General features: G+C 38.8%; 1 protein-coding gene across 2 annotated transcripts in view; it reads left to right on the top strand.

Annotated features, from left to right (window-relative positions):
- Positions 1–12,570, top strand: part of MTMR8 (myotubularin related protein 8) — a 34,836-nt gene extending 22,266 nt beyond the window's left edge. For both annotated transcript variants that reach the window (XM_048070662.2, XM_048070663.2), the window contains exons 9-14: positions 172–297; positions 1,947–1,996; positions 4,075–4,275; positions 4,690–4,818; positions 5,808–5,934; positions 7,166–12,570. In XM_048070662.2, coding sequence (XP_047926619.2) covers positions 172–297; positions 1,947–1,996; positions 4,075–4,275; positions 4,690–4,818; positions 5,808–5,934; positions 7,166–7,447 — 915 coding nt within the window. In that variant the 3' untranslated portion in view covers positions 7,448–12,570. The remainder of the gene's footprint in view (positions 1–171; positions 298–1,946; positions 1,997–4,074; positions 4,276–4,689; positions 4,819–5,807; positions 5,935–7,165) is intronic.
- Positions 12,571–13,371: the final 801 nt, after the last annotated feature.

Here is a 13,371-nt window from a genome sequence, read left to right as displayed (position 1 = left end):
CATGATGGCTATATGCCCAGAAATGGTGCGTTTCGGTGGTCCAGATGAGAAATGACAAATTTCCCCCTTGGGTTTTAGGCCAGTCTGGTAAATGCAGATGAAGGGACAGCATTTAATTACAGTAACCAAGCTGGAAAGCTGTTAAACTGTTCTGTCTGGTCTCCTTCACAGGCTGTGAAAGATGAAAATGCCAGTGTGTTGGTCCACTGCTCTGATGGGTGGGATCGCACGGCGCAGGTCTGCTCCCTGGCTAGCCTCCTCTTAGATCCGTTTTACAGGACTTTTAAAGGATTCATGGTAAGAATACGAATGTTGGAATTTCAAAAAGAAAAAGTGCTTCCTGGATTTGAAATGTAAACAAGCCCTAATTAAATGTTTTAGGCCATTTTCTGGAACAAACAGTAGGTGACCTATATAAAAACAGCTTTGATTCTATAAACAAGCTTTAATTGCTCTGAACAGCATGGGCACAAAACAGCGGCAGTTGATTTACAATTCCCAAATCTTTGTTTCCTTGAAAGTCCATGTGAGAGCTGCTAATGAGACGTTTCATCACGAGATGAGTGAGCAAAGGATGGGACTCTGGCAGCAACCCACAAAAAGAAGTGGTGAAGAAGCTTGTCACTTAAGACCGTTAGACTGATCTGCTAGGATTTTGAAATGGGGGAACTCATTCACGTGCACAGGGAATTGTGTAACCTGTATATCACACAAAATCTGTGCATCATTTAAGACCTGTTTTAAAGCCATTACACATGAATTTAGCCATTTGCTTCTACTGCGAGGTTTTTCTTATATGAAACCATCACTGCATAAATAGTGTGATCTGTGACCTTTCCATTCATCTGCTTCTGTTAATTACTGAAAGACAAGCTGCTGCTCGTTCTCAGAGTTCCTTAAAAGAAGCCCTGAGATCAGAACAATGCAAATTTTGCTCCTTCACTGTGTTGTACTGCTAGACCTGTTCTTTCATTACATGCTATTTTTTTAATTACTAGTTTTGTTTCTGGATTACACTGCAGTCTTTTAACAGTTAAATGTTTTGCACTGATATAATTTTACCTTGGCTTGGGTAGTGCTCTGGACAATTCTGTGTGATGAACGTGGCTTTGATTAGGGTCAGGAACTGTAATTAAAATGCACAAATGCTTGTCCTGTGAGCAAATAGCCTGTATACACAGATCCTAAGACAGTGGTTATTCCTAGATGAATGCAACAGAACTCTTTAAGAATTGGAAAAACTGAAAAAAGCAGTATAATTTAGTTTTCAAAGAAGTTTCTTGTGAATTTCTGCCTTACTTTTCTTTAAGCCTCTGGAGGATGATATCAGGAATTGATCTTTAATATGATCTAGCAAGACACATAATAAAGGATTAAGCATCAGTCATTTGGTTCCTTATGATGCATATTTTAAAGGAAAATGCTGCTTCCTTGTCTACTAATAATATGTTATCAGGAAATATATATAGCACAGACATTCTATTTGAGAGAAATAGCCATATAGTTTTTCTAATTGCATCCTGAGCTCAGTACACAGCTGTACTTCTTATGTTCACATGTGTGTTAAACACTTGTTAAATTCCAATTGCTGATCTATTTTGCTGAATGTCAGGATGGTCTTTTTCAAATTAAATTGTTAATTGTTTTAGCTGTGTCCATATATTATGATCTTAACAACACAAACTAAAACTACCTTAATACAGTGCTGGTCTTTTTTTTAAGTAACTTGTGATTCCAACAGTGATGTTGTAGTGGTAACTGTGGTTAACTCTAACCTGTAAATCACTGTTACTCTTTTCATTAACTTCTATGGATATACTTAAAACTGTAGGGTCATCAGGAAGCATCAGTTGTAAGCTTCATGGAGTTAATATTAAAGGTTTCATTTTGCTTTTCCTGAACAAAGTTTAATACTATTTTTTCCTACCTCTGTTGTGAAACTAAAGGTTCTGATAGAAAAGGAGTGGATTGCAATGGGCCACAAGTTTTCTCACAGGTAAGAGCATGTTACCTTGGGTGTAGCGACTGGGTTTCACTTGAAAGTGAAACTTGTATAGTGTTCTCAAGTTTATGCCTTCCATCTAAAAGTTAAAATGAAAATGCAGCACAGAGGAGAAAAAATTTGGAAATGATTTGGTGACCTGAGGCTAGTATCTGCTGGGGTTATTCCACCAGTGCTCTTTGGGGATGTTCTTTTCATTACTTTATGAAATCATGCAATCGTGAACAACCTGTTAGAATTTTGAGCATTTTCCTACCTGTAAAATCACACCTGCATTATATGGGGACTGTTAATGTTTTGGCAAGATACGTTCTTTTCTAATAATTTTCTTACGGAAAATCTTAGCTAGTGTTTTTTGGGACTCTTACCAAAACAAACTTCAGGCCACTATAGTGCTAAAAAGCAGTTTTTACCCGCATTTTCTAAGCAGGGTAAAAATGTTGTCATCCCGGTAATTGGTAGCCTGCATATATTGGGGATATTGCCTTGGGGTACTTCTTGTTCCACTTGCCCTAAAGAAACTAGAAATTGAGATGGTCCAAAGGAATATTAGGAGGGAATGTACAGATCTACTCAGTGGTATTAGCTTGTTAAAAATGGAGGCTTTTGTTCTTGATTTGAAACTGACTCCGTTTAATAGTAAGACAAGTCCGTTTCCATGAAGTATATCAAGGAAAAATAAGTCGTGTGCACGCTTAACTCTTGCTTTAGAAGAAGCTATCCAAAGATAAAATATCTGTACAGAAATTGTCGGCCAAACGAATGCCCTGTTTTTTAGGGACTATTTTCACATTTCTTAAGACTAAAACAATACTCCTATTCTTCTAATATATAGGGTTGTTCCAAATATGAGACCCCTGTAAGAGATAGAAAAAGTACTCGAGACCCAAATTTCACCATTGCCTAAGAATATGAACCTGTGTTCCAATAGCTGGAGAAAATCTTTCCTCTCCTAGTGGTGGCCTGTGTCGTACAATTCTGAGGGTAATCCGTCCTTTTTCATACTTCTTGCAATATTGTAGTTGGAATCTAATTGGGATCTGATTAACTTGATCCCTGTAATAAGAAATCTTACTTAATTTTCCACTTAGGTTTGGGGGCACCATGTTTATTCCCTGGATTTCCAGGTCATATCCCTTCTGAGAAAAAGAGCATTCTGCCCTAAGTTTTTCCTGTTAAGAAAGAGCAGTCAGTACAGTACAACAGAGGGCTGGCTGCTTTCCAAAAATACCATCATTCTTTTTCTGGTTGTTTTTATTTTTCCTTTTCTTACAGTTTATAATGAACACCGTTATATCCCTGGCTAGGTTTTTGCAGAACTAGTAGGATTTTTTCTGAACTTCATCTAAAGCTGTGAAAAGGATTGTTTTTTTTTTTTTTTTTTCTCTGAGTAAATTGCCTACCAGGACTTCATTTTTGCTGTCTGTGTGGGCAAGATCAGGTTATTTTGGATGTCACTGTGTGTTGTGGCTAGTCTTGCACCATAAAATACTCTCATGTCCATAGAAGATCACAGAAGACTCCTTTTTTCATTGTTTCTTACTGTTCCTGGTAGACAGAATCTTGTTAATGCCAATGTTTTTTTCTCAGTTAGGGGCTAGTGTTACTTTTTTATGGTAAAGCCGTAGACACTCCTTTGGAGAACATTGCCTTTTTCTCTGCTGCTTGCGTTATGGCGTAGGCTGAAGTATTCGTATTTCACAAGTATTTCTTGTGATGCTCAGAAGTCTGTTATGTAGGCTCTTCCGTTGCTAACTTCCCTTTTGAGAAGGGGACGCTGCCCAACTATTCCCACTTCTACCCAGTACCCTTGACAAACAAGTAATGCTTTCATGATGTTGACCTGGTGTGCAAGAGAAAAGCTGGCACTTGATCAGAATCCCATTGTGTGTGCGAAGGCTTAGTCCTATCAAGAGCATAATCCCATGAAGGTGGCACACTGTAATGCGTAGGTGTAGGATAAACTGCATGTTTTTTTCTGACTCTGCAGAATAATTTCTTATTCTAGTAGCGAAGAACATTTTGTAGTTAGTGACACAGGATTTGACCATGTTTTGTTTCTCTCTCTCTAGGTGTGGCCATTTGGATGGTGACCCAAAAGAAGTGTCCCCTGTCTTTACTCAGTTCATTGAATGTGTCTGGCAGCTGATGCAGCAGTTCCCTTGCACGTTTGAGTTTAATGAGCGCTTCCTTCTTGAAATCCATGATCATGTCTACTCCTGCCAGTTTGGAAACTTCCTTGGGACCTGTCATAAGGAGCGTGAGGATCTGAAGTGAGTTGACAGTTCGTAGGGCCAACAGTCTGGAAATCGCTTCAAATGTTAGAAAAAGGGCAGGTCGTATGTTTGTTCCTAATGTAACTGTAGATTGGAGAAGAGTAGCATTGTCTCCATAGACGTTTGTTCTGAAGTGTGGAAAAAAATAGTAGATGAATTATATCCACTGTAGTCAGATGTGATCCAAATTAAAACAATACCTTGCAGATAGTGCTTCTTGGATTGGATATTGTCCATTTTAAACGATTATATACTCCTCAATGATACATTTTGTGTTTATGAAATACAGCAGATACCATGTAAAAGTAATTCTTAGCTCTTTTAATCTAATTCTACTTAGAACAGCTAGCATTATTAATCTACTTAACTTGATTCTTTTTTTAGTGATTAGATCTTATTTGTAATTGACAGAATCTTTGAGAAGACCCATTCTCTGTGGCCTTTCCTCTTACAGAAGAAGCAGGAATTGAGAAATCCATTGTACAAAGGATTTACAGCTTACAAAGAGCTTCAGCCAAACACACTACCTTTTAGTTTCCAGTAAGTTACTTATTTAAAAAGGGAAGAAGTTACTTATTTAAAAAGGGGTGTTTCTTTCATTGTAATGGTTCAGTAACTCAGGTGTACTGAAATAACCTTCTTGCTGATTAGAGTGGTTTGTTCTACCCTTCGCCTTCGTTCCTCATCCATAAGCTGAAGATAGTAGTACACAAGTAATTGATAAATAATGCGGGTACTGTATTTTTTTTCCTTTGCTTTCCTTTGACAAAGATAGTGGGGGAAAAGCAAGGAGAAGAATAATTCCACATGGGTAGATTAACACCCTCCCCACACACACCACCACCACCTCCGACTTCCTCTTCTGACAAGAAAATTTGAGAGGGTAGGCAACTGTTAAAGAAAGTTCCTCCTTTCCTCTTTTTTTTTTTTTTTAACATATATTAAGGAAGTCTTTCAAATGAGAATTTCAATGTCCAGTCACGCCCAAGCTTAACACAGTGAGAGTGCATAACACTTTCACAAGAAGGGATTTCTTGTTGCAGTGTGCATTTGCTTGCCCTGGGTGCTACAGCTGGAGTGGATAGTTGTGCTTTTGTTTCTGGCTCACTCCTCCTCCCTGCTGAGGGAGGGATGCAAATGCGTTTGTATGTGTCCAGCGTTATTACTGGAAGGCCAAGGGTTTTCACAAAAGCAGGGAGGTAGGACGAACTGAGGACTGGAAAGTGAACTGCCCAAATCCTGAGTGAATCTGTTGTAGAACAGTGCATCTGTCATCTTTTAATACCTATTGCAAACACGTGTGGATCATAGGAAAGAACTACTTAAACCCTCAGACGTTTTTCTTGAACTTTGTTAAAGCATTATGAAAACTTGTCTATCGATATGAATTTGATAGTCATAGGTTGTGGCATTTTCTTACGTCAATTACTAACGTTTGATACTTTTTGCCTTGAGTACCATCTGGTTTCTGTTATGACCGGTAGTGTACAATTGGCTGCCTAATTCTTCTTTTGTGCCCCGTTCTCAAGGTTTTGGTGTGGGATGTACAATCGCTTTGACAAAGGAATGCATCCAAAACAGTGTGTATTGGATCATCTGCTAAGCTGCATGAGCCAGAAGATGAAACTAGAGGACAATGCATCTGAATTGGAAAATGTGAGTCACGAATCTTGCTAATACTTAAAATTATATGCTGGTTTTGGCAAATATAACTGGATTAAATATTGGCATTAAACAATTGTTTCAACATACTGTGCAGAGTTGGACAAAATGAGGAGTTAAATGACATTACTGTAATGACTATGTTCTATTACCCAAAACTCTCATCTTCTAAAGTTATTTGGTCAAGTGCTGTTGCAGGCTCACAATGTTCTAATTCTCTAAGGAAAACATGTTAAAAGAAATCTGGGTTTCAGCCTGATGTGCAGCAAACTTCATGTGAGGGTTAGGAAAGAAAAGCATGGGCTCAATTTCTGTCCCCCTGCCCCCTAAAAATATAAACATTGTTGGTTACAGCTTGCTCCCCAATTCTTCTTTCCTGTCTTCTCATTTACAAGACACATTGGAAAAAAGTGATGATCAGCGAGGTTTTAAAACAGTGGAATTAAGGTGAAAGCTGGCTTTCATGTAATGGCTGAAATGTACATTCAGGTAGGCTGAATTGTCCTCTAGACGTGGCTACCTTGGCACTGAAGCACTTGAAATGAAGGCAAGCTTGCACACTTACCACTTCTGTTCTGTGGTGTTGGAGGGCAGCAATCATGTGTCCAAAATAACCAATTTCTCTTCTCCAAACCACAGTAGTGTAATAAACAGCAACACACTGCACAAAGTTTGCTCAGTTCTGTCAGATTCCCCAGAGATGCATCTTTATCTTCATATAGATAATTATAGATGTTTGGGCACGGCAAGAGGGAAGGTGGGGGCAGGGCTGTAGTACAAAATAGTCTTGTTAGCTTCTAAAGGGCTGTAGTTTTGTTTCCATAGTTTCTTTGTACAGCTGCATGAAAGGAGAAGTGTCTTTTCTTTCTGCTCAAGGCTCTACTTACAATGTCCTTTGTGTGCTTAAAAAATAAAAAATCTAAAAATACAGTAGTGAGAGATCCATCTAAAAATAAATCGGTGAGAAGACCTGTGTCGGTGTCCTTTGCTAGGTTAACGTGAATGCTTAGACTTGTAGCTTTATCGATTAAAAAGTTTTCCTATATTTGTTTCAAAAAGCTCTGTCTGGGCATAGATAATCGCATGCGTTACTTTTTCAGCTCTGTAATTGAGCATTAAAGTGGCACTGACACGGGACTGTTATGTTGACAGTTGTTTGTGTATCCCTGACATCTGGGAATAACAGTTTTCATTAATGTTCTTAAATGTCTTTCTGTTTGTGTAGAAACTTCCCTTCCTTGATGGTCCTTTGCCCAGTGAAGCTTGCTCCTTATCTAAAGTAGGAAGTGCTGCTTCAAAAACACCAATGCTGAACACTCCCCAGGATTATGAAGGGGAACCACCGCCTGTGTTGACCAATGGTATCTCAGTGGGGAATATAGATGTTATGTCAGATGTGGACCAAAAGAACAAAGAGAACCTGTGTAATCACCAAGACCTCCATGATCTTAATGACACCAATGTTTTAGACTCTGAAGCTAGGGAAGGAGAGCCTCAGTGCCATTGATCAGCTCTGAGAATTGTGTTAAATGAAGCAGGTGCTTGTGGTGGTGAGGCATGAGGGATCTGTGCCCCTGCGACCACCTTTTCCAGCCAAGTGTTTGTATGTGTGTTGGCAGTGAGCTGTGCCCTCGCTGTAGCAAGCACAGTCTGTGTTTGGTTTGCATCATTTTGTGGCTAAAATGATGAAGATGCGTACAGAGCTGCTGAGGCTATCTTGAGTTAGTGTAAACCTTACTGTTCAGTGGAAATGAAAATGTTTAAGGTTAATAACTGCCTGCCAGTACTTGTATTTCAAGCTGACAGACATCGTGGCCAATTAACGTGGGGTTTAGAAATTGCGCAGTGTTCATGACTGGAGTAGGAAAGATGCAATCCGTTTATTTTCAGTGGTGGTGCGAGGTTGTAAATGCCCTTTCAGTTCATCTAAAATTGATTTAAAAAAAAAAAAATTTCTTAGCTTTGAATGAATCTCTGCATGGACCCTCACCTTGTGGCAGAACTGATTCATTTTTTGTTTCCTATGCATATTTGTTAAACAAAAACAACAAAAAAAACTCTGTGCCTTTTTATGGAGACCATTTTAATGTCTAGCAATGCAATGTAGTATTTTTATTATTGTAGTGTAGAGTGTAGTATTTGGTCTTCTTTGTAGTCAGTATTTTTAAACACTGTTTTGTATCTGCTGCCAGTTTCCCAAGGATCTGTGCTGGTCTCCTGAGTTTAGTAGCTTCAGAGACACAAAATGGTTATTTCACATCATGTGTTGAGTGATTACAGTGAATGTCATCTTGAATGTTAAAATCATGTGAAACCGTAGAGCTGGGTGGTCTGTACTCTCAAGACCTGGGGAAATGAACAATTTCTCTCATAGCGATGAACTTTGTAACTTTGTGAATGTGATGACAAAACCTAGATCAGGATGTGACCCATTATTGGGTTGAGAAGTGGGCATCTTGGCTCATGGCTGTGGCTCCATCTTGGACTCACTGCAGTGCTCGTTGTGCTGCTTAGTTCCTTTGAACTGCAGTAAGCTCAGCTCAAGATACTGGTTAAAGTTGAAGGCTTAGCACAAATGTATTCATTTACTCCATTCCAAAAGTTCATCTCCCCAGGGAAATGGATGGCGCAGAAAAGCTATTCTGCAATACTTGTTCTGGACAAATTTATCCTATGGATGTGTTTAATTGCATAAGAGTCCCTTTGTGCAGCTAAATTCAGTAGTTTTTTTGCTCTCTTTTGGATTATGTTTAAATTAGATGCTGCCATCAGGTCTTAAAATCAGGTTTTTACTCTTCTATAAAATTCGGAAACAAAAAAATTTCTAAGTTAGCCCCTCCCAATCTGCAATAAAAAGTAAAAGTAGGAACATTCCGTTACAGCATTGCAGTATGCAATGGCCATTGTTTGTGTGTTTATAACCTGTCATGAAATGATGAACACTTGAAAACACTTTTTCAAGAAGAGGGGGAAAAAAAATGAAACAAAAAACCATCCCAAGTGTCACTTCGGGTAAGAAAATCTTTATATCAAAAGACCCAAGTAAGAAGGGCAATATCTGAGAACAGTTTCTTTGGTGCCTAGAATGGCAAAGAGAAGCTTTTTCTAATGTTGCAGGTTTTTAAATCTTAAAGCAAGTAATATTTGTCTGCTTCACAAAATAGCTGTTTTCCAGGTATGAGTGAGAGAGTTAGCGTGTGTGCTTGATTTTCAAAGCGAAGCACATAAAATACTGATCTAGATACGCTTACGCTGAAGATGCTCAATGTTTGTTGTGTGGGTATGTTGCAACTGCATATTGCATCATGCAAACAGCTATATATTTTATTTTGAAAGATACATACTTCTCAATGCATCACTTTTAATCTCAAGATTATCTACTGTTGTGTCTCTATTTAAAAAAATATATATCTGATTAACATTAATCATGCTTAGCACTAAGCAAGATAGCCTGCCAGCCCTTGTTTGCCATACCCATTTACTCCTCAAGCAAAGAGGTTACACCCAAATCTTAGTCTTGCTGCTCTAGATACGCAGGGTTTGCAATTTTGCTGTAGATTTCCACTGTAGAGTAGTGGGGTGATTCCTTCTCTTTGCTTCTTCATAGCCTAAAAGCTCAGTTTGGCATATGCACTTTGCAGTTTGGAGCTCCTTTTAAGCAAACTGGTAGACTAACCCTGTCTTCTCTTTCTAGGTAGTAAAAGAGTAGTGGATATTATGCACAACTTCTTCAGTAGAGAACTCTTAAATGATAAATTGAGGCCAAGATAGGCATTTCTTAGGACCAGTTATTCTATGTCAACAGTTTTTTAATGTACTTTGTAGTGAAAGTTAGAGATACAGAATTATAGACAATTTTGACTGACTACTGAAGGATTTAGATATACCACTGGTTAATCTTTGTATTAAAAACATTTTGCAGGAGGTTTCTATAAATGTTTACACACTGCCTTGTCTTTTAATTACCATAGATTATCTTAAAAGTTGCATAATGAACTTTGCTTATCCCTAAAATAGGATGCTGACATCTCCACAGATCATTGACTACAATATTACTTCAGGTGCATAAAACCCTGAAAAGGTTACTTTATACACTGAAACTACTTATAAGCTTTTAATAATCTTGATGCTTTTGACTTCAGTAGCAAAACAATGCATGACTTTATACTTTGAAATGCAAAACCTAGCCAAAAAAAGGGTAACGATCTGTCGTCTTAAACTGCTTGGATTTAATATATACAAGCTTGGCCAAAGCCTACAACATATTCAAAGTCATTCATGCTGGTGCTGTAAATTCATGGAGCTGGAAAAGATATCAGGGTTTCCTGGAATTCCATGAGATTATTTGTTTGAAAACCAATTAGCTAGAAGCATTTTTTTTGTTTTGAAGATGAATTCTGTTTTGAACTTTTTGTGTGTTTTTAAGACCAAAAAATGAAAAGCTGTTCAAAGCACTAAAGCACTGCAGCGTGTCCTCAGGTCTCTAATCAACCAGGATTGGCTTCCTAGAGTCTTGCAGAAAGCCCGTGTTCTGGTTCCTTATGGAGTGCCCTGCTGGCAGTGGTGAGTGACTTCGTTATATGTTCCCTGAAAGCGTTAAAGGGAAAAATAAAAAACTGTTAGGTAGGAATTTTCTATGTGAGCACTGTAGAGGTGAAAAGTTACTCAACTTATTTATTCCTAGTGGAGCATCTGCGTGTTGCGAAGTGATGAGTACTTTTTTTTATTTGGAGCTGATAACTGAACAATGCAACTTGCTGCTTTCCATTTGGATTCCTCTGCCGGGGGGAGGAAGAAGGGATCCTATTTGCTGTGGGTGGGTTCTGTTCATGTAAAACTCTTCCCTTTCTGGAGCACTTCCTGCTTTATCAAGATAGTCTGTTACGGTGTGCGTAGTGTCTCATGCTACAAATAGTTACGATATTGCAATGGGCAAGTGCCTATAATACTCTGCATTAAAGCTACTGTTCTGAAGTAGAGGAAGGGATTCGCCTAGCTTTATTTTGAAGTGAAATGTCTTAATGTGAACCTCATAATGCTGGATTCTTAAATAGTTTTGTTTTGCAGTTGTTGTCTGTGGCAGGGAAAATCAAACCAGTACTGACTCCTTTACAGGAAAAAGGGAATGCTTAGTTTGGCCACAGGTGTTGTAGTTCCCAGTTGGCCCTCTTCCACAGCAGAGATAAAGCTGTTTAGAAAAGCCTATGAGCATAATATCCTTTTAGCTGTGTTGTGTTCCTGCTCTGAGTGCATGCCTGTCATTTACGTGCTTAGAAGAAGAGGCCACCATATGGGTGTTGTTGATACATGAAACTACTTTGACTGGGATAGAGAAGGAAAATTGCTTCTAGGTCGCTAGTAAACTACAGCGAGCTTCTCAGGTCCTGGTGAGAGACCTTTGCTGGGAGCTGAAGGTGTGCAGAGCTTCCCAGGATCACAGCTGTTAGACCTTCATGGGTTGCAGGTAGAAATACCCACATTGGTGAAGGGCCCTGTGTCTGCTGTTTCCATTGGCTTTAGGGATCATGAGCCCTGGTAGGCACTCAGCAAGTACCCTTGCTTCTAAGAAGCCTGTAACGTGCTGGGAAAGTATTTAAAGGAGCTCTTCTGCCAGGTGCTGCTTCAGTTCCCTTTTATGGCCAAGCTGGCCTTTGGGTAGCTCCAGTGGCTGGCAGTTGCTCCCCCAAAGGGGTAGCTTCTTGGCACTGCTTAGTAACGAATAATCATGAGTGACCAAAAGAGATGAAAATGTTGTTTCTCTCTTCTCCCCTTCACCACCACTTTGAGTGCTGGGATCATTTTTTGATAAACCCAACGGTCGTTAGAAGCTGAGGCAGTTCCTTGTTTACATACTGTCCCTCTTGCGCACAGAAGCACTTCCCATGCCTGAAATCTGGGGTGGGAGGAAGTAATCTGTTCTGAATGTAGTAGTTTTGTTTTAATTAATACACAGCACTTCATTAATTGGATGAGGAATGTCCCAAAACAAGTAAAGTCCATGTCTTAGTATCTTCAACACTAGTTGTAGCCAGGTCAGTGCCAACTGCAGTCAGTGTAATTTGTTAGGGTGAGCATTTAAACACGCAGTCCTGTCCTTTTGGCATCTCTTGAACTACCAAGGCAATGCAGAAGGAAGGTAGGCGAAAATGGTTGACCTGATATCGTAACAGCGGTCTGCGCGTATATGCCTGTACTCAATGTAGCAGCATCCTGCTGGAACAACTTGTAGCACTGGATCTAGTCACATGCATTGGAGCACAATATGGTACTTTTCTCATCATCACCAAGTGATCTTTGTAGGAACTTACCTGAATGTGTGTGTAGTATGCAGCTGAAAGTTTTAAATGTTTTTGCTGTTTCTATAAGTCAGTTGCTGTTGTTGTCCTTAGTGTAATTGATGAGGGACATCTGTATAAAACTGTGTATGAATAAATCCCATGTTCTTGAATGTGTTGCAATGGCTGTACATATGTAAGTCATTTTAGTTAATGCACTGCTTAAAAACATTGTACCGTGTTTAGAGGAGCACTGTGTCCTTTCTCTAAATGTATTTGTCTCATGAAGTTGCATTTGTATTACGGTTTATTTTTATTTCTTACAAAAATAAATACTTTGCCTTTTTAAAGGAAATGATTGATCTGTTTGTTAATTAAACTCAAAGCAGAACTTCATGTTTTGAAGTATAAATGCATTTAAAGACTCTTAAGTAGTAATCTTACCTTAATGTGATTCCACTTCTTTTACAGAATAAAAAGTAGATGACCTCGCTGGATTCAGATGGACTGTTGGGTACACAGTGCTGCTTGGTGTCTTTACTCTTGTTTTATGATGATGGTGATTAAGGGGTGTTAAAGCTTAGTGCCTTCTGTACATATTTTAGATTGCTTTTCTTTTATACAAAAAACTATATAAAATTATTATAAAAACTATGTAAAACTATTAGTTTTATATAAAACTAGTATCTTTGCTGTGTTTTCTTTCTCCTGGAAGGCCGTCTATCCCTCACTCCTAAGTAAGACTGTCTACAGATTGCTCCAAGCTGAGTTAAAAAGCTTTCCGAGAAGCTACTAAACCTTCCTGCTGGCCTGCTGTAAGAATTGAGTTTGACCTTTGCAGGTGTTGCATGGTAACAGGTGAAGAGACTTCTTCCTGATAGCTTTGAGCAAAGAATCTGCAATCTGTCTGCTGATGGTATTGTTTAAAAATGCTCTTCTATGCAATTCTTTTTTAATCATAAATTAAGTACTGGGGCAAGGTGTGGTTGCAGGATGCTTGAGGAAGGAGGTTCCAGGTGCAAAACTTGTGTTTATATACAAAGCTGGAACTGGTGCTTTAATTTACACCAGTGCTGCAGCAGTCGAATCCTACAATTAAATGTACTTCTGCAAAGCAGATATAAACAAAGTGATACCAGCTAATTTGCTGTTTATA

Source organism: Anser cygnoides, chromosome 13 (genome assembly GCF_040182565.1).
Source record: "Anser cygnoides isolate HZ-2024a breed goose chromosome 13, Taihu_goose_T2T_genome, whole genome shotgun sequence".
Lineage (NCBI taxonomy): Eukaryota > Metazoa > Chordata > Aves > Anseriformes > Anatidae > Anser > Anser cygnoides.
Note: the sequence above shows the minus strand (reverse complement) of the source record. Positions and strands in the feature narration are given on the sequence as shown.